Source organism: Leucoraja erinacea, chromosome 3 (genome assembly GCF_028641065.1).
Source record: "Leucoraja erinacea ecotype New England chromosome 3, Leri_hhj_1, whole genome shotgun sequence".
In the NCBI taxonomy this organism is placed as follows: Eukaryota; Metazoa; Chordata; class Chondrichthyes; order Rajiformes; family Rajidae; genus Leucoraja; species Leucoraja erinaceus.
In genome coordinates this window covers 94138121-94163492 of record NC_073379.1, presented here as the reverse complement: position 1 = coordinate 94163492, position 25372 = coordinate 94138121, and the positions used below count along the sequence as shown (strand labels likewise).

Below are 25372 nucleotides of genomic sequence, written 5' to 3'. Positions count from 1 at the left end.
GTGATACGAATCAAATACTAAATGGCAGAAGGTACACAAAAATGCAGGAGAAACTCAGCGGGTGCAGCAGCATCTATGGAGCGAAGGAAATAGGCAAAGTTTCGGGCCGAAACCCTTCTTCAGACTGATGGGGGGGTGGCGGGGAGAAGAAAGGAAAAAGGAGGAGGAGCCCGAGGGCTGAGGGATGGGAGGAGACAGCCCGAGGGCTGAGGAAGGGGAGGAGACAGCAAGGGCTAACAAAATTGGGAGAATTCAATGTTCATGCCCGCAGGATGCAGACTCCCCAAGCGGAATATGAGGTGCTGTTCCTCCAATTTCCGGTGTTGCTCACTCTGGCCATGGAGGAGACCCAGGACAGAGAGGTCGGATGGGGAATGGGAGGGGGAGTTGAAGTGCTGAGCCAACGGGAGGTCAGGTTGGTTATTGCGGACCAAGCGGAGGAGTTCGGCGAAGCGATCGCCCAGCCTCCGCTTAATCTCACCGATGTTGATCAGCTGACATCTAGAGCAGCGGATGTAATAAATGAGGTTGGAGAAGATGCAGGTGAACCTCTGTCGCACCTGGAACGACTGCTTGGGTCCTTGAATGGAGCCGAGAGGGGTGGTAACGGTGAAAGTGTTGCATCTCTTGTGGTTGCAACAGAAAGTACCCGGGGAGGGGGTGGTACGGGAGGGAAGGGAAGAATTTACAAGGGAGTTATGGAGGGAGTGGACTTTGCGGAAGGCAGACATAGGGGGAGATGGGAAGATGTGGCGAGTGGTGGGGTCACGTTGGAGGTGGCAAAACTGTCGGAGGATTACTTGTTGTATGTGACGGCTGGTGGGGTGAAAGGTGAGGACTAGGGCGACTCTGGACCGAGCAGAGTTGTTCGGAAATTGGAGGAACAACACCTCATATTCCGCTTGGGGAGTCTGCATCCTGCGGGCATGAACATTGAATTCTCCCAATTTTGTTAGCCCTTGCTGTCTCCTCCTCTTCCTCAGCCCTCGGGCTGTCTCCTCCCATCCCTCAGCCCTCTGGCTCCTCCTCCTCCTTTTTCCTTTCTTCTCCCCGCCACCCCCCATCAGTCTGAAGAAGGGTTTTGGCCCGAAACGTTGCCCATTTCCTTCGTTCCATAGATGCTGCTGCACCCGCTGAGTTTCTCCAGCATTTTTGTGTACCTTCGATTTTCCAGCATCTGCAGTTCCTTCTTAAACACTAACTGGCAGAAAATCTATTTTGATGACTTTTCTATCTAATTTGAGCAAATTAATATTCTAAATGAACGTAGAAATTAACACTCTATAACGGAAATGGTGAAAATCATAAGGCTACTTCTAAAAGTCACTGATTTGACATGCTTGCAAAAGGCAATACCAAATAAGGCAAATAATTTTTCTTTCAAAATAAATAATTCTATTTGTATCAATGACTCAGAAATGTTGCTTTGTATACATGCATCATTATAAGATGTGGCAGATAGAATTAAGCTTTAAATCTAATGGCTATGCATCTAAACATTTAAGTGCCTTATTATTTCACAAACTGTTGAGAGCTGAAATCTACTTAAACCTTCATAGACAGCAGTATTATATTTGAAACACAGCAACACACATAAACCATTATCTTTTGAAACAGTGTTTAGCTCCATTCCTTCCCATTGCTGTTCACTTTCTTTTAAATGTTTCCATGGCTTGGCAATAGAGGGTCGAAAGCTAACATAAGCATGCCTTCTCCCATATCTTCTTCCAGTGACAGTCTGATAACCTCCTGCTGGTCTCGGCCAGGCTGCTTTTCCAGATTCTTGACCCATCACTACAAACAAAAATAAAACAATTAGTCCATACTCCTCCTTTCAAAATTATATAACTTTTCAGTCTATTTCCTTACTGACAAAACAACAATGTCTTGCCCAGATGTCCTGCAGATTAATAAAGGAAGACACACAATGGACGTATTTTATATTACAGAAATAAGAAAAGTAAAGGCAACATCCACGTCACGGTCTTTCAGGCAACTGAGTTGATCCTTACAGAATTCACAAATAACCACCCAAAATTTTGAGATACAGTAAAATATGCTCTCACTGAATTTATGTGGAATAAAAGTAAATAAATAAACATCTATTTTATTTCAATTTGTGTTTATGGATACACATGAATATTGATGCACAGGTTGATATAGTTTTGGGTTACGGGGGGGAATCACAATGTGGGTCGAGGTGCTTTTTCATTTAAGTTTGTGACCAAATCACGTAACTACCTGAATTTTTAACATATTGTGTAAAAATATTATAGAAATCATACCTGAAACTCGTCAAGAACAAAACCTGCACATATTTTTTAAATATGATATAAACCTCCAATTTTCCAAGTAGTAATTGTCCAATCAATGCACGTTTGACATTGTGTCGGACGCCAATTGACCAATCATGCACTTTGTTTCATGGTAGCTAGGCAGCGAGCACTCTGGGATCATGGCTGCCTCCCAATTACATCAAAACAATAGTAAGGTTTCAAAGGAATAAAGGTAATGCTAACCTTGCTGATAATTTTGTTTTACGATTGATTCATCTTTATAAAGTTATGATGTGAAATAAAAATGATAAATAAAAATGTAGAGCTAGGGTGAGGATTAGGGTCAGTCAGAAGTCAGTCGGTCAGGCTGTCAGTAGGTCGATGGATGCTGTGAAGGGTTGGTCGGGTTGTCGGGCCGCCGGTGGATGCTGCGAAGGATCAGTTGGGCTGTCGGGTGCCAGTGAGTGCTGCAAGGGGTCAGTCGGGTTGTCGGGCTTCAGGTGAATGCTGTGAAGGATCGGTCGAGCTGTTGGGTCGCCGGTGAGTGCTGTGAGGGGTCAGTCGGGCTGTCGGATGGCCGGTGCTGCAGAGAACGAGCGGGTGGACTGATGGAGCTGGGGGGATGCTCCCCACCATCACCATGACAATCTAGAAGGGCATGCTGGCCAAGGTGGACGGGCTGAGTGGCCACACGTACGGAGCCTGCAGCCGGTCCCAAAGCAGCTCCAATCGTGGGCAGTTCTGGAAGGGGGGGGGCGGGTTTGGCTTGGGGTTAGGCATTTTCCTCTCGGTGGAAGATACCTTAGCCTTCCCCTAGCCTGGCACTGATGCCCCAGCCCCACTACTGCTGTGACCCCCACTCTGCACACTGGCAGTCAGTGGTGAAGGAGAAATAGTAACTGAAACAAACAAGGTCGTTTGCGAACGCATGAAAGCGATTCTGCTCACGGAGATAGGTCCTTTAGCGTACGGCACACTCGTGAATCTCCTTGCGCCCATAAAGGCAAAATATGCCATTCAATGACATTATGAAGAAGTTGGAGGAGCATTTCAACCCAAAGCCTCTGGAAATTGCAGAAAGCTATGAATTTGGCACTAGAAACCAGAAGCAGAATGAGACAATCAATGAGTACATTGTTGTCTTGAAAAACTTAAGTTTGCAATGTAACTTTGGAAACTTTCTCAGACGCGCACTAAGCGACAGATTTGTTTGTGGTCTAGTGGATGAACGAATTCAGTCCAAACTCACGAACACTCCAGATCTTACATTCGAGAAAGCATGCAAGATTGCTACCACAATAGAGAGGGCATCAAAGAATGCTCATGGACTGCAGTGGCCGTTTAGTCACAAGGCAGTGCCTATGGCCAACCCAATAGGCGCTAAAGCAAAACCAAAGAACGACGGGGAGCAGAGTTCAGCAAGTTGCTATCATTGCAACGGTGATCATTCATCCTAATTTTGTCAGTTCAAAATGGCCAAGTGCTATAACTGCCAGAAGAAAGGCCATATCGCCTCAGCATGTAGGGCCAAGCTTCAAACAGGAAACCAACAATCTGCAGGAATCAAGCGACAACACCAGAGAGTTCACAACCCAGATGGAAATGAACTTGACACGGCAGCAGATAGTTCAGTCATGAGCTAAGACCTGTACGAAGCAAAGTTCCTACAGATACCATTGTTTGAGAGTAAGGTCAAGCTGAGTACCTAGGGCAAAGTTTTGGAGACATGTGGACAAATGAACTGTAAAGTTCAGCATAATGGCCAGTCAGTAAAATCATCACAGTGGTCAGCTACAGAAATAAACCAATCCTCCTTGGAAAGGATTGGCTGAGTAGAATACAATTAGACTAGAAGAACATTTTCAGCATTGATTTGTCCAAATCCCGTCTTGAAAATGTCATAAGCAAACATGCAAACATTTTTGCTGACAGTTACATGGGAATAACAGGGTACTCTGCACACATTCGACTTAAGCAAGATGTGAGACCTGTGTATTATCGACCAAGACCTGTACCATATGCACTAAAGCACCAAGTTGAGGAAGAACTCGACAAGTCAGAGCGGAATGGAGTACTCGTGACGACAGACCAGAGTAACTGGGCAACGCCAATTGTGGCATTACCCAAGGCCAACAAAACTGTTTGACTATGTGGTGACTACAAAGTCACAATCAACCAAGCCGTTGATGACAAACAATATCCGTTACCAACCTTGCAGAGTCTTCACTAAACTGGATTTGTCTCACGCTTACGCCCAACTTAATGTCGATAAGGAAAGTCAGCGATACTTGAGTATCAACACACATAAGGGCTTGTATTCATATACAAAGCTGCCCTATGGTGTGAAATCCTCCTCGAAATGTTTCCAGTCCGTCATGGACAAAATGTTACAAAGCATTCGGCACTGTGTGTGCGCAACCAGGATGATCTACTGATATTCACAGAGGGCATGGTAGAACATCTGGAAATCCTTGAGCAAGTTCTTACACGACTGAACTGCCACAATGTCAAACTACGACAAAGTAAATGTACATTTGCGCAGTCAGAGGTGATCCACATTGGACCCAAAGTAGACGCCAACTGTCTTCGCCCTGTGAAGGCAAAAGTTGAAGCAACAGTGAATACTCCAAAACCAGACAATGTGTCAGCGCTACAATCATTCCTTGGGATGGTGCAGTTCAATGCACGATTCCATCCAGATTTAGCAACTATGCTAAAGCCACTACATCTGCTACAAAAAGATGTGAAATGGATGTGGGGAAAGGAACAGCAACGTGCATATGAAATCTGCAAGCAAAACTTGACAAGTGACAAACTCCTTGTTCACTATGATATGACTCGCAAGATGAAACTTGCTTGTGATGCTTCAAGTTATGGTGTAGGTGCAGTGATCTCCCACGTAATGAATGACGGACAGGGAAAAGCCTATTGCTTTTGCATCCTGCACACTATCACTGAGTGAACGCAACTATGCACAGATGGAAAAGGAAGCATTCAGCATCGTGTTCGGTATCAGTCTCTTCTCAGCAGACCATTCACCCTAGAGATTGATCACAAGTCGCTACTAGCGATACTTGGTCCCAAGTCCGCTATACCTTCCATGGCGGCATCAAGGATGCAGTGCTGGGCAATTTTGCTGTCCCAGTATCATTACAAGGTGGAGTACAGAAGCTCCAAGTGCAACACAGTTGCAAATGCGTTGTCCCGGTTGCCCCCTGAGAACTCTAATGACGTGATAATTCAATTTACACACTGCTTGTAGATGAAGACTTTCCAAACAAAGTTGTAGATGAAGACTTTCCAGTGACTGCAACTGAAATTGCAACAGAAACAGAGAAAGACACTGTGCTGAAGTGGGTCTTGAATGGTTAGACTGAAATCGATAGTGGATTGAACTCAGAGCTGAAGTCTTTCCATAATCGACGTCATGAATTATAATGTGAGCAGGGATGCACTGTGGGGGTTACAGAGTGGTTGTACCAGAGTCTTTGAGTACAGATGCGGAAAACCCGGGGGAGCCAGAGGGGACACGTCCCCCCCCATGCTTTGAGAGGTGGGCGACATCCCCGCCAGGTTAACCTGCCTGGGCTTGCGGGAAATATGGCCAGCGCGGAGAAGCTGCGCTGGTATCCCGTCAGTCCAGACAGGGCTGTTAGTTAACCCGGTGAGACAGGCAGTTGAGCTGCATTTAGCGCTGGAGTGAGTTCCGTTCTTGTTTGAGTAACAAAATTATGAATAAACTTCATGCCGGACATCCTTGCATAGTAAGCATGAAGTCAATTACCAGAAGTTTTGTGTATTGGCCTGGTATTGACAGTGACATTGAGTCATTGGTGAGCAAATGTAGTGTCTGCCAAAGTTGCCGGAGTAAACCACCATAAAAACCACTGCAACCTTGGTCATGGCCAAGACCTTTTCAAAGAGTTCATGTAGATTTTTGCAAAAAGAGTAATGATCACTTTCTGGTACTAGTAGTCATTCCAAATGGATTGAGGTTGAGCATATGGGGTCAAGCACTACTACTGAGAATACCATATACGAGTTGAGATCCATTTTTGCATGTTATGGTTTACCAGAAGAACTTTTTTCTGATAACAGGCCTCAGTTTTGTTCAGAACGGTTCAAAGAGTTCATGCAGCGGAATGGTGTAAAACACACACTTGTTCCCCCGTACCGTCCAGCCTCCAACGGGATGGCGGAAAGGTCTGTTAGAGTTGTTTAAGATACTCTCAAGAAACAGGTTTTGCAGGATAGTTCAAAGCTCAGCATGAAACATTGTTTGGCTAGTTTCTTGCTGAAGTACAGAACCACACAACAGGTTACTCACCTGCAGAACTGTTGATGAAGAGAAGGCTAAGAAAACTCCTAAGTCTAGTTCAACCCAATTTGGCCTTGAGAGTTGAACAAAAACAGTTGTCAAAAACACCATTTTGACTCCCACAAAAAGGAGAGGTACTTCAAGCCAGGTGAGCAGGTTTGTGTTCTCAGTCCTCCCAACAAGTCCAGTTGAGACAAATGGGATGTTCGGAAAATAGTGGAAGTGTGTGGAACAGAAAGATACTTAGTTGAAGTTGGAGATAGGATCAAAAGTGTGCATGTTGATCAAATGATTCCAGCCAAAGATAAACCAAAAACTGAGCATGAAGTCCTAATCCCTGATTTTTTATCTGACAGTGAGTTGGAAGAGACCACCGTGATTGAAACACAAAGTTCAGTCAGTACAGACAAAGAAGCAGATTCCTCTGGTCAAAGTCAGGGCACTAAAACAGAGCCAAACAAGCCAACAGTTGAGTCAACACCTAAACCTGTTACACCTGTTACTGTTAGATGATCAGGCAAGATCCATAAATCAGTAATCAGATTAGGTTCATAAATTAAGTAACGCACTGGATAAGTAAAACAAAGATGTGTAGATATGTAAAATAAATATATTATGTTTATCATTTAAGATTTAATAAATACTGGTTTAAATCAAGTATCACAACAAAATTGTAACCGGGTACTTAGTTTTAATACTTAAAAAAAGGAGAGCAGTGTAATGTATTCATGCATATTCATGTATATGTTAATGAGTTGTTGTTTATAAGCAGGGAATGTTGGGTAATAAATATCTCTCTCATGATCCAGGCAACCTTCTATATTCAAAGTTGTTATATATTCTGCCGTCCGGAGTATAACACTAGGGCTTCACTTTATCGTCTCAAACAAAGAAAGTGATTTCTATTTAAACAATAGGTTATGTCATTTGATCTCTTAATGTGCTATTAGTCACTTAAAATGTAAAATACAGAGCCATGGTGATAATTTTCAACTTCCCATCTGGGTTGCAGACTGGCTGACTGAATTACCCAATTAGATAGACACCTGACTGTCCATTTCAACAAATATTATCCAATGTCATTCTGATGGCCTCCACAAACACTATAAAAGCAATCTGGATGAATCAGGCACGAACAAACATCATAAATCTATGCCAATTCTAACTAAAATGTTCATGTATTTAATGTTGTTGACAGATTCAAGTAACTTCACATTTGCCCGTGCACTGTACTGTTAACCAAGCTGCACTTGTGTGTTCTAACCCCTTAAATCTTAATTATTTTTACATGCTATAAGCCCGTGTTAAATAACACAGGTGACATTTGCAATACAAAAAAAGGCATCATATCTGCACCTAGAGTTTAATTTTGCAGAAGAGGTGATGGTAAAACAAAAAATGTTGAAGGAAAAGAAAGCTTGAGTTAGATATACATAAATCTGTGATGTACGCAGATCAAATTGTTTTTCAGTATATTTAGAATTCACTGGCTGGGCCTCAGATGGAAATTGCATCAAATTCTAAGAAGTTAACTTTAGAAAGGAGGTACTCAGCTTGCAGAAGGTGCAGGGCAGACTTATCAGAATTATGTCAGGACAAAATAATTCAGCTATCTTGAGAAACTGGGTGGAGAGGTCATTCTCATCAGAGAAAGATACATTTCATGGGGAGGAGCTTTAAAGCGAAGTAGCAAAAGGACCCAAGTGAGAACTTTTGTTTGGGATATTGACAAGCAATGGTGAGAATCCAAATGCACCTCATGAAAAGGTAGGACTAAAACTGAGGCAATGGCAGGAATAGATAATTTGGTTCCTCACAACATGATGTCATGCACTGTACTGTTAACCAAGCTGCACGTGTGTTCTAACCCCTTAAATCTTAATTATTTTTACATTCAAAATTTTAAATTAAGCAGTTTTCAAAATGCATATAAAAATTGGAGGACTTTTGGGGAAAGTCAAGGATATGGCTAAACTGACAGTTCTTATAATGGTTGCACAGAGCTAGGCTTCTTTCAGTGGCTCAAGTCACCACATGTAATTTTCTTGCATCAGGTCCTTTTGATTCCTTCCATCTGAAGTATAAGTACATACTCAATTACCACTTTCTACAAATTATAAAGTCAACAAATTATTTTCCTCAGCTTTGTTCCCTGGTGTTAACATAAGAAACGGAAGCAGTAGGCCATTCACTTCCCTGTGTCTGTTCTATCATTCAATAAGATAACATTTTACTAGATTTTAGTTCAGCCCCAGTAAATAAGTTCCCATTAAATTATCTCTCATTTATTGCAAATAGTAGGAGTGAACGGGTCCTTTTCAGAATGGCAGGCTGTGGCGAGTGGAGTGCTGCAAGGCTCGGTGTTGTGGCCGCAACTGTTTACTATATATTAATGATTTGGAAGAGGGAATTATGAGCAACACTAACAAGTTTGCGGATGACACAAAGCTGGGTGGCAGTGTGAACTGTGAAGAGGATGTTAGGAGGTTGCAGGGTGACCTGGACAGGTTGAGTGAGTGGGCAGATGCAGTATGATATAGATAAATGTGAGGTTATTCACTTTGGTGTCCAAAACAAGGGGGCAGATTATTATCTCAATGGGGTTAGGTTAGGTTATGGGGTGGGTACATCGAGACCTGGGTGTCCTTGTACAACAGTCACTGAAAGTTGGTGTGCAGGTACAGCAGGCAGTGAAGAAAGTTAATGGAATGTTAGCCTTCATAACAAGAGGATTTCAGTATAGGTTCTTCTGCAGTTGTATCAGGCTCTGGTAAGACCACATCTGGAGTATTGTGTACAGTTTTGGTCTCCTAGTTTGAGGAAGGACATCCTTGTGATTGAGGCAGTGCAGCGTAGGTTCACGAGATTGATCACTGGGATGGCGGGACTCTCATGTGAGGAAAGATTGAAAAGACTGGGCTTGTATTCACTGGAGTTTAGAATGGTGAGGGGGTAGTGGAGGCCAAAGTTTAGAACTGGAGGGCACATGTTTGAAGTGAGAGGGGATGTTGAAAGGAGGGCAGTGGAGGCCAAATCACTGGATGGATTTAACAGAGAGTTAGATAGAGTTCTTGGGGCTAGTGGAATCAAGGGATATGGGGAGAACGCAGGCTTGGGTTATTGATTGGGAACAATCAGCCATGATCACAATGAATGGCGGTGCTGGCTCGAAGAGCGAATGGCCTCCTCCTCCACCTATTTTCTATGTTTCTATCTATGTTTCATTCTCCCCAACTCAAGAGTATCAACAAGGTCTGCTTAATTATTCCTAACATCGAGAAAACAACATTCCAAGAATCAATTTGGTGATTAAACAAGAAACTGTGGATGCTGGTCTTACAGAAGACACAAATTGCTGCAGTAACTCAGCAGGTCAGGCAGCAATTTGGTAAACCTTGATCATACTCCCTCCATCACATGGCTTCCTAAGATTGGGGGAACCAGGAATAAACCAAAGTTCAGACAACTGGAGTTTAATTCAGAGGAAAATATAGTGGCATAAAAAAGGATTCCGAAACCTGTGCAAGACTTGAAGAGCTCACTGCCAAGTAACTTCTATATTGTTTAAGCAGAATGTTGCCCAAAATAGAGAGCTGTAGTAAAAAGGAAAGATTGGATAGTCTGTATTTATTCTCACCAAACATAGGAGACTGTCGGGTGACCCAAGGGGTTTATTAAATTATGAATGGTGTAGATAGGACATACCCTGGGCAGGGGAGTTTAGAACTGGAGGGCACAGGTTTAAAGTGAGAGGGGATATTGAAAGGAGATCTGAGGGACAATTTTTTCCCCTACACAAAGGATGATGGCTATCTGGAATGAGTAGAGGTGGTAAAAGCAGATAGCTGGTGTTAGTTTACTGTCACACGTACCAAAATATAGTGAAAACCTTTGATTTGCGTGCCAACCAGGCACATATCATACACTAGTGCAATCATACCTTCCATTAGTACAGCAGGAGGTGGAAAAGAGAAAATTAACAGAGCGCTGAAATCAACTGCTGAGAAAGTGCAGATAAAAATATCTTCAAGTGCCGCAACAAGGTAGAATGCAAGATCAGGAATACATCCTGAGCAAATGACAGGTGGGGGCTGTTGCAGGTGTGGGTGAGTGAGACCAAGCTCACTCGTTTTGCTGAACACCTCCACTCAGTCCGTCTTAATCTACCTGATCTCCCAGTGGCTCAGCACTTCAATTCCCCCTCCCATTCCCAATCTGACCTTTCTGTCCTGGACTTCCTCCATTGTCGGAGTGAGGCCCAGCGCAAATTAGAGGAACAGCACCTCATATTTCGCTTGGGTAGTTTACACCCCAGCGGTATGAACATTAACTTCTCTAACTTCAGATAGCCCTTGCTTTTTCTCTCCCTCCCCTTCCCAGTTCTCCCAGTCTTACTGTCTGTGCCTACATTGTATCTTTGTCCCACACCCTACCCTGACATCAGTCTGAAGAAGGGTCTCGACTCAAAACATCACCCATTCCTTTTCTTCAGAGATTACATGGTAAATGGTAGGGAATTGAAGAATGTAGGTGAACAGAGTGATCTGGGAATAACTGTGCACAGTTCCCTGAAAGTGGAATCTCATGTAGATAGGGTGGTAAAGAAAGCTTTTGGTGTGCTGGCCTTTATAAATCAGAGCATTGAGTATGGAAGTTGGGATGTAATGTTAAAATTGTACAAGGCATTGGTGAGGCCAATTCTGGAGTATGGTGTACAATTTTGGTCGCCTAATTATAGGAAGGATGTCAACAAAATAGAGAGAGTACAGAGGAGATTTACTAGAATATTGCCTGGGTTTCAGCAACTAAGTTACAGAGAAAGGTTGAACAAGGTAGGGCTTTATTCTTTGGAGCGCAGAAGGTTAAGGGGGGACTTGATAGAGGTTTTTAAAATTATGAGAGGGATAGACAGAGTTGACGTGGAAAAGCTTTTCCCACTGAGAGTAGGGAAGATTCAAACAAGGGGACATGACATGAGAATTAAGGGACTGAAGTTTAGGGGTAACATGAGGGGGAACTTCTTTACTCAGAGAGTGGTAGCTGTGTGGAATGAGCTTCCAGTGAAGGTGGTGGAGGCAGGTTCGTTTTTATCATTTAAAAATAAATTGGATAGTTATATGGATGGGAAGGGAATGGAGGGTTATGGTCTGAGCGCAGGTATATGGGACTAGGGGAGATTATGTGTTCGGCACGGACTAGAAGGGTCGAGATGGCCTGTTTCCGTGCTGTAATTGTTATATGTTATATGGTTATAGATGTTGCCTCACCCGCTGAGTTACTCCAGCATTTCGTGTCTGCCTCTGAGCAAATGACAGGTCCATTCAAGTGTCTGAAAACAGCAAGAAAGTAGCTTTTCTTGAATCTTGAAAAACATTCTTTCAAGCATTTGTGCATTCTGCCTGATGGCAAAGGGGAGGAGAAAGTGGTTCAAGTAGCCCTTGATTATATTGGATGCTTTCCAGAGATATTGTAGATGGAGTTGATGGGGGGGGGAGATTGGTTTGCATGATGGACTGGGCGATAATGTAAGTAATATTTAGATTATTAAATGTTTAGACTTTAAATAAAATTAGACAACATGCTAATACAAGTTTCTTATTGCAGAAAAATGCATAACAAATATAAATTTCAACTGAAATATTCGAACATACACTTCATCTGATATTTCATGTAGTTTTAAAATACTGCATTAACTAGTCAATGCAGTCAATGTCCTTGAGACTCTTCTGTCCTTGAGACTCTTGAAAGGAGCCCATAAATAAAATGTATTATTAATATAAATGCTGGAAGTGATTAACCACTAACCACAACTTGTTTTGAAATACCTCATCAACCCCTCTGTAATTCGCTCATTTCACTTACCTCTCCCTTAATCGTTACCTAATGCACTGCCTCTGTTTTTTAAAATCACTAACAGCAACATGCAAGAGGTGGAGGTCAAGAGAGATAGATCAGATGAGACAGATTAACAGATTAAGAGAAGTTGCACATCAAAGCTGGAATAGTAGAAATCAGAGCTGCTGTCAGCAAGCATTTTTGATGCCAGGTGTTAATAACTGAACAATAAGATAGCTAACTACAGCAATTTGAAGACTGACCTCATCATATCTGATTCACATCTCTACCTTTCTAGGATTTTACACAAACAAGTCACAAGGTACATAAAGGGGAAGTGCTCCTCAGAGACATAGTTGCTTCATATATTCGAGATAGTTATCCTTCTCTCAGGAAATAACGCAATTTCAGGCAAGTGCAAAAAAGCATTTTTTGTAATCTTATTGAATGGTGGACCAAGCAAATGGCTCATGGCTGCTTCAATTTTTGTTTCAGTTTGCTTCTCAGGGTGATCTGTTGTACACAGTATAATTTGGCCATTAAACATGTTCAATCACTGCCTGTAAAAAGTGAGGACCACGGCGAAGACAGGATCAGCAAGATAAAAACCATATCACATCAACCGCAAGGTGCTTAAGCAAGAGGATGACGACAAAGAGTCACCTCGTCCACACTGTCAGCGTCAGGAGTCTCGTGCCAGGCTTCAAAAAATAAATCGCCTTTCTGGATATGACGAGAGCAGATCACCTTGGCTGGCGTGCACTTTTGAATGCTCTTTATTAACCTCTTGATAAAGCTGCGGGTGTGACTGCAGTGTAGTATTTTCCCCAAAGAATGAATGTTGTGGGATATGTGACAGCTGTGACTTGCCAAAATAAATAAGTTCTGCAATTACACAACAATTTCCTAGGAAAACAATATCAGGAATATTGTCCTGTCCATAATATCCATTCTCACTCATTATCAAAGTACATGCATTTGCAGGAGCATTTAAGCCTTTACACTATTTTGATAAAGATCTCCAGTAGGTGTACCAAATCATTCAGTGTCCCATAAGAATGCAGCCGTTCTGCAACTATTCATTCTGCTTTCAGTCTCACCAAGACTTTTCAATGATCATTTACGAAATTCTCATCATAGTGAAAACATGAACAAATTTGTTATTCAGCATTATCAATTGACTGCCTCTAATTTTTACAACAAACACCTGGTCCTTCTTGGATTCATCTCATCAGGTTCAATTACCATTATAACAAGCTCTTCTTCTCAATTACAAACCTTATAAGTGTTCAAACAGTACACTTGTGAACACTCAAATACGCTAATGGCTATAATAGTCAGAACACTAGAATATTTTAAGGATATGCAGTGAGGTCAGGATAGCACATAACATGTTTTTATTAAATAGGGCAACACAGTAGCACATCTAGATCTAGGGCCTGAAAACATCGAGTTGGCTGAGGAGGCCACATATAGACCCCGACCTCGGGTGGACTATGAGGGGGAGAACTGGATATTTTTAGTGCCTTCCCTCACAGTGAATTCTGCTGTGGGGGGACGTTTCTTGTTGATTTCTATAGTGTACTGTTCTGTGTCTTTTTTTCTTTTTCTCTTTTTTGTTTTGTATGGATTTATTGACATTTAATCTGTTCAATTAGTTTAATCAATCTCTGTAAAGCACTTTGGTTCAAATTGATTTTGTTGAAAAGTGCTATATAAATAAACATTATTATTATTATTATTATTATCTAGCTCAAAGTACTGCCGCAAAGGACCAGATATTTGGGTTCAATCCTGACCTTAGCGGCTGTCTGAGTAAAGTTTGCACATTATCCCTGTGGCTGTGTGGGTATCCTCTATGTGTTCTGAATTCCATTGACATCCAAAGACATGGCTTGGTAAGTTTAATTGGCCACTATTAAGTTGCCCCCAAATGCATAGGTTAGTAATAGAATCTTATGTGATGAGAATGTGGGGAAAATTTAAAAAAAATGGGATTAAAGTAGGATTAGTGCAAATATAGATTCAATGGGTTGGAGACCGAAAAGCAAGTCTTCTTAAGGTATTCTTAAAAACGCAAGAAATTGTGAGATTTGTCAAAAGCCATAATCACCACAGGCAACCGTGCCGCCACATGCACACAGACCCGTGCCCCATCCATTGCCAGGATCGAACCCGGGCCTCCGGCGCCGGTGAACTGCCACTGGACTCCCCCCCCCCCCCCCCCCCCCCCCCACCCCCGAAAGCACCCCATCCCTGTCCGAGGGCTACCGCCGGGTTAACCAACAGCAGTGGACTGACGGGACACCGGCCCAGAGCAGTGCTTCTTCACCGCGCTTGCTGCAAGCCCGAGCCGGCACCGCAACGGGCCAGTCCCCTGCCAGTCCAGGACCGCCGGTCAACCCGGCTGGACAGGCAGAGCCGAGCCGGAGCCAGCACCTACCCTCCGCGCCGGCTGCAACCCTGGGCCGCCACTGCAACAGGCCGGTGCCCCACCAGCCCACGGCCACCCCGGACAGGGACAGCCCAGCAGCAACTCAACAGCCCCTGCAGCGCCGGAGACCCAGGACCGATCCTGATCACGGACAAAACGCAGGTGTGCACCCACGCAGCAGCACAACCGGCAAGAATGTTTATCGCGAGTGAACCACGACCTGGGCATGCGCAGTTGGAATACCAAACTCGCTTATTCCTATGCTGCATTTCAAGAGTGTTTAATTATCATATGCATCAACAACAGAACAACTAAATTCCTACTTGCAGCAGCATAAAAGTCCTGTAAACACAATACATATAGATAACATTTAAAAAAAAAAATATCAATAAACACCCCAATATTAGATTAAAAAAGCTCTCTCAGTGCAACCAAGATAGGTCGAACTTCAAAGTTCAGTAAGTACAAGTAAGTTAAGTAGTGCAAAAGAGCCTGATAGTTGTTGGGGAAAAAGCTGTTCTTGAAACTGGAGGTCACAGTTCTCAGGCTCCTAGGCCCACTTCCCGATGGTCGGAGTGAAATGAAACTGCAGCTAGGGTTGTGTGGCTCTTTAATGTTGCTCGCTCCCATTATAAGGTAATGCCTCCTAAAGATCCCTTTGAAGGTGGGGAAATTCTGTGATGGCTGGGTGCTCACTACCACCTTTTGTAATCTTCATTCCTGGCTATTTGAGTTGCCAAACCAGGCTGTGATGCAACCAGTCAATATGCTCTCTACCGTACACATGCAGAGGTTTGAGTATCTATTGGCATACCAAACCTCCTCAATCTTCTAAGGAGGTAGAGGTGTTGATGGACTTTCTTTATGATTGCATCAATGTGTTGGACCCAAGATATGCATGCCCTGGAACTAGAAGGTGTTTGCTCTCTCCACCAGCAACCCTATGAGGGAGATAGATTTGTGATTTCTTGGTTTTCTCCTTCCAAAGTCAACAATCAACTCCTTGGTTTTGTTAACATTAAGTGCAAATGTGTTGTTCTGCCACCATTTGATCAGATTATCAATCTCCCTCCTATACTCTAACTCATCATTACCTGTAATTAATTCAACAACAGTTGTGTTGTTGGCGAATTTAAACATGGCATTAGAACTGTGTCAGTCTATACAGTCATGGGCAAAGATTATAGAGTGGAGCAAGATGGTTCACTCCACGAAAAAGCCGTAGTAGGTGATGGGTAATCTTCAGCGCCATTTCCGTAACTGGCTTCCGTCATGGCGTCAAGCTAATTCAGGGAGATTCTGCTACATCAGGCTGAGAGATTAAAGGATCGACACAAAACGCAGCGGGTCGGCGGCATTTCTGGACAAAAGGAATAGGTGACATTTCGGGTCAAGACCCGCCTTCAGACCGAATCAGGGGAAAGAGAAACTCAAATCATCCACCCCCCCCCCCCCCCCCCTTCCCTCCGACACGGACACGGAGCGATCGCCCCCCCCCCCCCTTTTTTTTTTTAAACATCTATTTCCTTCCGGCGTTTATTTTAAAATTTCCCCCTTACCATTTCCGTACTTTTTCGATAGCTGCCATGACCCGTTTGATGTCATCCTTCACCCTGCTCCTGGTCTGGGCCCGCACCGATCTGCCGGACATGCTGTGTGTGTATTTGTTTGGCGGAGTCTGAGGGGAGAAGCGCCGCAACAAGAGCGAGCGAACGCGCGGTCAGCCGTACGAAACCAAAGATCACAGAGTGATAGGTTATATTTGGGGTCGAGACCTATCTTCAGACTAAGTCATGGGAAAGAGGAAGAAGAGATATAGACGGTACTAAGGACAGATTAATGGAAGATATGCCTATATCTCCCGTTTCCCTTTCCCTTGACTGTCAGTCTGAAGAAGGGTAGCGATCGGAAATGTCACCTATTCCGCACTATGATTGTTGCTTTCGTCCGTCTGTCCACGCGTTTGCTCGCTCTTGGTGCCGGCGCTTCGACAGAGACACAGACACCTACAGCATGTCCGGCAGATCGGTGCAGGCCGAGATCAGGAGCAAGGCGACGGATGACATCAAACTGGTCATGGCAGCCATCAAAAAAGTCGACCTGAAATATCACCTATTCCTTTTCCCCCAGAGATGCTGCCTGATCCACTGATTTAAACCATGCAAGTTTCCACACACACACACTTATTTCAGCAAATAGCGACCAAGGCAGTGCTGACAGTGATAGGGGAAATTGATGAGGGGTTACTGCATTTAAAAATAAAATAAAAAAAAACATTTAAAAACACACAAACTGTTCCCCCGCAACGCTCATTGCACTGCGAGAGGCATAACTGAGATCGGGTCGGGTTTACTGAAATGGTGGAAGTTATGCTCTGGTGCTTGCTACACGTCAGTCCATTGGATTTGGCAGGAGTGGACCATCTTGCTCCGCTCTATGATAGAAACATAGAAAACAGGTGCAGGAGGAGGCCATTCGGCCCTTCGAGCCAGCACCGCCATTCATTGTGATCATGGTTGATCGTCCTCAATCAATAACCCGTGCCTGCCTTCTCCCCATATCCCTTGGTTCAAATAGCCCTTAGAGCTCTATCTAACTCTCTCTTAAATCCATCCAGTGACTTGGCCTCCACTGCCCTCTGCGGCAGGGAATTCCATAAATTCACAACTCTGGGTGAAAAAGTTTTATCTCACCTCAGTCTTAAATGACCTCCCCTTTTTATTCTAAGACCCCTGGTTCTGGACTCGCACAACATTGGGAACATTTTTCCTGCATCTAGCTTGTCCAGTCTTATTATAATTTTATATGTTTCAATAAGAACACCCCTCATCCTTCTAAACGCCAGTGAATACAAGCTTAGTCTTTTCAATCTATCCTCATATGACAGTCCCACCATCCCAGGGATCAATCACGTGAACCTACGCTGCACTGCCTCAATCGCAAGGATGTCCATCCTCAAATTAGGAGACCAAAACTGTACACAATCCTCCAGATGTGGTCTCACCAGAGCCCTATACAACTGCAGAAGAACCTCATTACTCCTATACTGAAATCCTCTTGGCATGAAGGCCAACATTCCATTAGCATCTACCCATGATCTTTGGTCATGGGTATAAAGTCAGTAGGGCCAGGGACTGAGCACACAGCCCTGAAGTGCTCCTGTACTGTTGGTTATTGAGGAAGTGTTGCTAATTCGCACGCAGATTGTAGTCTGTTGACGAGGAAGTTAAGGATCCAGTTGCATAGGGATGCGGGACCCAGATAACAAGTTTGGAGAGGATGATGGTGTTTAATGCTGAGCTGGAGCCAATGAGCAACAGCCTGACTTGAGTGTTCTTATTGTTCAAGTGTTCCAGTGCAGAGTGGAGATACAGTGAGATTGCATCCCCTATTGATCTATTGTGGCAGTAGGCAAATTGTAGTCGGTCCAAGTTCTTCCTAAGGTAGGAGTTGATATGCACCACAACCAACTTCGCAATGCGCTTCACCACCACAGACATTAGTGCCACTCGTTGGTAGTTATTGAGGCATGTTGCCTTATTCTTCTCAGGCACCGGTATTATCGATGTATTTTGAAACAGGTGGGAACCCAAGACCTTAGTAACAAGAGACTGAAGATGTATTCCTCGACATATTTCCTTATGAAGTCTGTACCAATCGTGGGTTATTTGTTCAGGTCTGTTGCAGTGTCCGAGTATACTGACTCCAAGCAATTTAGATATAGTTTAGAGATACATCATTGAAATTTTCCATTGGCCCAGCAAGTCCATGCCAACCATCAATCAACCGTGCAGACTAGTTTGCTGTTACCCCATTTACACTCCACTCCCTACATATTAGGGATAATTTTACATAGGCCATTTAACCTACAAACCTGTACATCTTTCCGAAACGGAACACGCAGAGGAAACACGCACAGTAACAGGCTGAACATGCAAACTCCATCAGTACCCCGGGATGTTCAATTGGTGAGTTGTTTCTCTGCCTCCCCTGATCGATTCCGTGCAGTCTCATTGTTGGAACTGCACTTTGCAGTCATGTCCTATACAGGAAGAAGTAACACAGTCAGGTGGTCTGGTTTTCCAAAGTGAGAGCAACGGATGGAGCAACACATATCTTTGATGGTAGAATACCAGTGGTCGAGGCTGTGATTCTCTGGGGCTGCAGGGCACTTACTAATGGTAGTTAAGAAGTGATTTCTTCCAGCTGGCCTTGTTGAAGTCAATAGTGACGATGGGAAAGACATCAGCGTACACCGTCTTGTTTGTTGATCACAGCATACTACTCCTCAAATGCTAGATAACCATCTACTATGGGGAGGATGTCTATGTTCATGATGGAGGCGAGTTCCTTCGGGAGTTAGAAGGAATGGCATTTAACTGCTAAATGTTCCAAATGCACAGAGGAGTTGGTTAAAACTGCTTCTGAGCAGCATGAAAGTTTACCATGAGGCAGATTCCTCTGTCCTTCCCTTTCCCTGCTGCTGCCGGTTCGTTCAATGTCATAAGGTCATAAGGAATAGTAGAATTAGGCCATTCGGCCCATCAAGACTCATGCCGTTCAATCATGGCTGATTTATTCTCCTAAACCCCTTCTCCTGCCTGCTCCACGTAACCACCGACACCCAGTGCCGGATTTACGTACAAGCTAAACAAGCTATAGCTTAGGGCCCCCACTTTCTAGGGGGCCCCCCGAAAAAATTTATGGGCCTCGAGGTCTAGGGGGGCCTCCGGCCAAGGCAGAACACCTACCATTCAACTCTGGGCGGCCCCCCTCTCTATCTCTCTCTCTCTCCATCTCCCCCCGCTATCCGTGTCTGGGCCGCCGGGCTCCGCTCGCTCCTCATCCGCCGGCACGGCAGGCCGCCTTGCACATGCGCACAACCACGGTCGCACCTGCACTAATCTAGAATCAATCTATCTCTGCCTTAAAAACATCCACTGACAGTCCACTACAGCCTTCTATAGCAAAGAATTCCACAGATTCACCAATACAATACAATCAGTTTTATTCGTCACATTGCACATAAAGTGCAAGTGAAATGAATTTGTCAGCAGCAGTACAATGATAAAGAACACACAATACACAATAAAAATTTAACACAAACATCCATCACAGCATTCATCACTGTGGTGGAAGGCACAAAATTTGGCCAGTCCTCCTCCATTTCCCCCCGTGGTCGGGACCAGAGTCCAGAGTCAGTCCAGGATCGGCTCGTCCCCACCGGAGACCGCGGCTTTAGGTTGGTGTAGGCCGCAGGCCAGTGGTCGAAGATTTAAAGTCCTCGCCGCAGCCAGAAGCACCGCAGACTGCAGGGCCGGTGGTCGAAGCTCCCCTCTAGGGGTGATGGTAAGTCCACGCCGGGTCCGCAGTAGAAGTTGGCCGCGGGCGGGCGGTGGAAGCTTCTTCTTCCCCCGGGTCCCTCACGAGGGATCCCGGGCTGCAGATGCCGCACCAGCTGTAACTCTGCAGACCGCTTCTTCAGGCTGCCGGCCGCCACGGGCCAGCGAAACGGAGCGTTCCCCTCCGGCGAGCCCCAGCGAGGGCTCGCCCGCTCCACGCCAAGAGTCCACGCTGCACCCGCCGCTGAAGCTCCAGGCACGTCTCCGGGAAAGGCCGCCCGATCCTCGTTGTTAGGCCACGGGGGAGGCGACCTGGAAAAAGTCGCCTCTCCATGGAGGAGGTGACTGAAGCGGTTTACCCCTCACCCCCCCCACACCACCCCCCACACAAGACACACAAAGAAACACAAAAACATACTTTAAAACACACTAAAGAATTTTTAAAAGGTGAAAAAAAAGACACGCTGCTGATAGGGCGCCGGCTTGCAGCGCCCCCACCGACCCTCTGACTTAAGAAATGTCTCATCGCCTTCCAAAATGACCGTCCTTGAATACTGAGGCTATGACCTCGAGTTCTAGACTCTCTCACTAATGGAAACATCCTCTCCACATCCACTCTACCCAAGCCTTTTACTATTCTGAATGTTTCAATGAGGTCTCCCCTCATTCTTCTAAACTCCAGCGAGCGCAGACTCAGTGCTGACAAATGCTCATCATAAATTAACCTACTCATTCCTGGGATCATTCTTGTAAACCTCCTCTGGACCCTCACCAGAGCCAGCAAATCCTTCATCAGATATGGTGCCCAAAATTCCTCACAATATTCCAAATGCGGCCTTACCAGCGCCTTATAGAGCCTCAACATTACATCCCTGTTTTTGTACACAAGCCATCTTGAAATAAATGCTAACACTGAGTTTGCTTTCTTTACTATCGATTTGACTTGCAGATTAACTTTTTGGGAATCTTGCACCAACACTCCCAAGTCCCTTTGCACCTCCAATTTCTGTATTCTCACCCTATTTAGAAAATAGTCTACGCCTTTATTCCTACTATCAAAATGCATGACTCCACACTTTGTTACACTATATTCCATCTGCCACCTCTGCCTATTCTCACAACCCATCCGTCCTTCTGCAGAATCCCTGCTTTCTCTTCACTAATGTGATGAATGAAGAAACCTGTTGGCTGGAGAGCTGGGGGTGAGCTATGTCTCAATGTGAAAATAATTGGGCTACAAAAAGTCATAATTTCTCCAAACCTCATGGTCTCATTTGTAACCACAGTGATATCTGTACAATTCCAAACCCAGAATCTCACTTCAATTGGCAGAATCAGACCCTATAAAATAAATGACATGCAATGATGTGTTTCAAACAAAGGACGATCTCTAATCTTCCGAATTCTTTCACAATGAGTTTTGTATGTAAAGTCATTTCTCAAATTGCAAGACATTGAATGGTCGGAAACGTTGTGGTTTGGCATTCTATAGTGAAATCATAAAATTGAGATCATCCTCATTTTCAAAAACATCTCATATCATTGACTACTGGATCTGCCTCGATGATCAGGTTATCATGGAGTCACTGCACAAGCTCTGCAATATGTCTCAACGGTACGCCTTTACACCCTTTGCACTAGTTTACTGTTATTGTTAAAAGAAAATATCAGGCTGATAGGGAATCCTAACAACTGTTGGCCAACACAGTAATTCGCTGTTATCACACACCAGAGTAGACTGGATAACCCCATTTGTTCTTGTGACGTGGCATCACAGATTCACATATCCAATTAGGCTTATTTGTCCTCTACTTTAAATGGAAGTGCATCACCCAAGAATGCAACTTCATTTTTTTGCAGCACATGGCAGACTAAAAATTGATAGTTATCTTCAGTTTGGTAGTGCAGTTCGCTTATGAAAAACATGAACAGAATCTAATTAGCTGAATGCAATGGAATCAATCAGCATGCGTTGCACAAATGGACCAACAGGTTTAAATTGAACAAAATATTTGTGATAAAGGAAACTAACCAGTAAAATCTACTCACCGCTAGCTGTGTTTTGATTGCACTGGTTTTTCCAGTTAAGCTTGGAATCCCTACAATGTTGCTTCCTCAGTGTCTGATGGTTGGCTTTATTCTTGGTTTAGATGCAATTGTTCTCTCAAAATAGCTATGAAGAGTGTATGCCCTTGATGGGCCAGCTTCAGACTAAGAGATAGCACCTGAGATATTCGAGTTTCAGTGCCTTGGCAAGAGCAGTACTTGACAACTGGAGGATGCAGAAGGGATTTTGTAATCTGAAAGGGCAGGTTTTTCCCCCCTAGTTTCTGCACTGCTAAACAACACTTTATGGTACCAGATTACTTGTTGACAGTATTTTAAGTATCCAGAACACACCCAAGGCTGATCAATGGAACCAGGCTGTTCTCCATGATAGCAGCACTAACACCTGCAAAGAAGCAAGCTTCAGTACCAGGAATCTGTCTGCACATGGTTAGCAGAACTCAAAAGGACTGAGACAGTTCCCTAATAGAACCTGCTCTCAGCCAGGGTATTTCCTTGGCATTGGCATTGTCTGGCACAGAAGAGGAAACCACTTTCACAGTGCAAGTAAGGTTCTCCTAGCTCTCCACAGCTTCAGAGGGAACATTGACACGGATTCCTCCATGTTCCTATTCATCTCATAGAACCAAACTGACAGAACAGACACTGCTCCAAACATTTTAGAATGCCTACCAAAGAGCTTTCCTCCTAAATTCCTCATCATGGATCTCATGCAACCCTCGACTCAGCAATACTGACTGGACTTGACCTCTGTGAACCTGAAGCAGTAAGTCCGATTCCCTTCCTGCCTGATTACAGCCCACAAAACAATTTCCTTCAATCCATTTCCTTGCTGTGCCAGTATCTGGACCGGTGCTCTGCAGCAGTGGGTGCAGTGGAATGCTCTTCCACAGCAGATTACACTGTAGGGCTTCCTTTCTTGTCCCAGCCAAGAAACTCTGAAAAGAAAAGAAGTACATAAGATTCCCTTGCTGCAGTGTTCACCAGGAAATATTAAATCTCAGCACCAAGCTTGATTGATAACTGCAAATGAGAACATATCTACTGTGGCTTGAATTTTCCTGCAAGCTCTGATTTAAAAAAAATATATACTTTAGAAGGGACCATTAGTTAGTGTCTGAGAAATTAGCTTACACTGAACGCTGAAGATCCATGATTGGTTGCCATATTCTTGCACAAGACAAGGTAGTTTTCAATAAGATATCCAAAGTACAACCAAAAATGAGTCTTGCGCTCAGTACTGCAAGGCATTTCACAAACGTCTTTAATTATTGATTCCCTACGTTATTTGCATGGGAATGATGTCTGATTAGATGTACAGAAATGGTTGTGTGTCATGAGAATATTTATATTGGATTACATGTATATAAAGAAACGTGCTGATGCAGGCCATTGTTCTGTCAACATAAACTACTGGACTGGAAAGGAAGCATTAATGTGGACGATGGAATACATTTACTTTAATTCAATCACAGTATCTGCCTATGCAAATAATGTAGGGAATCAAAATTAAAGTGCATCATGGTTAATGTTTCCCCTTATTTAAAGCCAATAATTAAATCACTTTTCTTTGAGTTTGCTTGAAAACAGGCCATCTCAATTACAGGAGCACTCTTTCAGGTCAAAACAGCTGTAGTATTAAGCAGGACTGCAATAAGGTGCAATTAAATCATACCCTGCCTTCCCAGTCCACGTCTGATGCCGGCAGAAATCACCTGACCCCGCATTCACTCCTCCAGAGGAACTGATCTGTTCTCAAGGTTTATTCCTTTGATCTGATGAGGCAGTCATGTGTTTCTTTGGCAACCTTTGCCTGCAACAGAGAATATTTTCAAGGTGAATAGAAATGACATGGTGGCCATCTCAGATGATTGCATGGAGTGGTAGCTGACTGAATGCTTGTTAAAGTGTACAGTTAACATCAAGTCCAGAAGCAAACTGGAAAATGTAGTTCAGATTGCGTGAATAGGAGAAATAGGTTGAATGGGAGAGACAGGGAGAATAAAAGGGTGGTATAAAATGAAGACGAGGAAGAGCGGTGAAGATAAGCAAAAGGAAGTGAGAGAGGGGCAAAGGATGAGATGCCGATCAAAAGGAGCACATATGCAGCAGGTGGAACAGGAAGATGGAGATATAGAGAAAGTAGCAGGGATATGGAAAAAGAGGAGAATGAAAAGAGTAGCATAATACACATAAGTGAGCATGAGTAAGAGTGGGTGACTTGAAAGCAAAGACATCAGGATATGTTTGGAGGTAAAGGCAAGAACTATAAAGTCTTAAATTGCCAGGGCTCACCTTGTCAAATCTTATATCATTTTGCAACACCAGCCAGCAGTGCAGAGAATCTTGCTGAAGGCTGCCAGTCAGCTTTTGGCCAATTATGCCTGCACATAGCAACTGGAGGGCCTTTGTGACCTTCTTGAATATAGGACTATGTACGCGAGTGATAAATTCCATCAGCATCTCACAAGTGGCTCTCACCACCAAAGCTGGAAACATGGCTTCTGTCGGCAGGAACAAGTGGATTCCGTGTAGACATAAGCAGAAGTTTGTATAATGTAATACGACACTGAACATCTGAGCACAACTTTAGGTTCTCCATGTTTCCTGAAACTATGATGCTATTACAGTTGAGGAGGTGCTGACGCATATGAAGGTAGACAAATCTCCTAGGCCTGATAAGGGGTGGGGGTGCGCGCGGCCTGATAAGATAAATCAGAGGACACTCTAGGAAGCTAGACAGGTAATTAGCTGAGATTTAAGAGTCATTATTAAATACAGGTGATAAAGGGCCTGTTTCCGTGCTGTGTGACTAATGTTCACTTTTTTTTTTGTAAACAGTACCAGGGAGTCACACACCATTTTACCACCAAAAAATAATGTCAATGAATTCCTCAGCTGACTTCCATTTGCAACATTCAAGTTTCTGACCAGCTTTGGTTTGCAGCCACTTAATGCCTCTCAAAGAACAACAAAGTTCATGGGACAAGATCCATAAATTGATCAATACGTCAACACTATATTAAAAACTCTTTATCTCTTCCAGGCAACTGGATATAGGTACAAAATTCAGTACTTCTAATAATAGTCCGAAGATGGA

General features: G+C 43.9%; 1 protein-coding gene across 11 annotated transcripts in view; it reads right to left on the bottom strand.

Moving 5' to 3' along the window:
* pja2 (praja ring finger ubiquitin ligase 2) overlaps positions 1–25372 on the bottom strand; it is a 59265-nt gene that overhangs the window by 25211 nt on the left and 8682 nt on the right. For 4 of the 11 annotated variants that reach the window (XM_055633221.1, XM_055633219.1, XM_055633218.1 and 1 more), the window contains 3 exons: positions 23948–24085; positions 22945–23210; positions 1552–1794 (listed from right to left, as the gene is read on the bottom strand). The exons of 1 other annotated variant lie outside the window; for it this stretch is intronic. In XM_055633221.1, the coding sequence (XP_055489196.1) occupies positions 1552–1794; positions 22945–22984 (283 nt within the window). In that variant the 5' untranslated portion in view covers positions 22985–23210; positions 23948–24085. 6 more of the 11 variants (XM_055633222.1, XM_055633227.1, XM_055633225.1 and 3 more) reach the window with 6 other exon arrangements.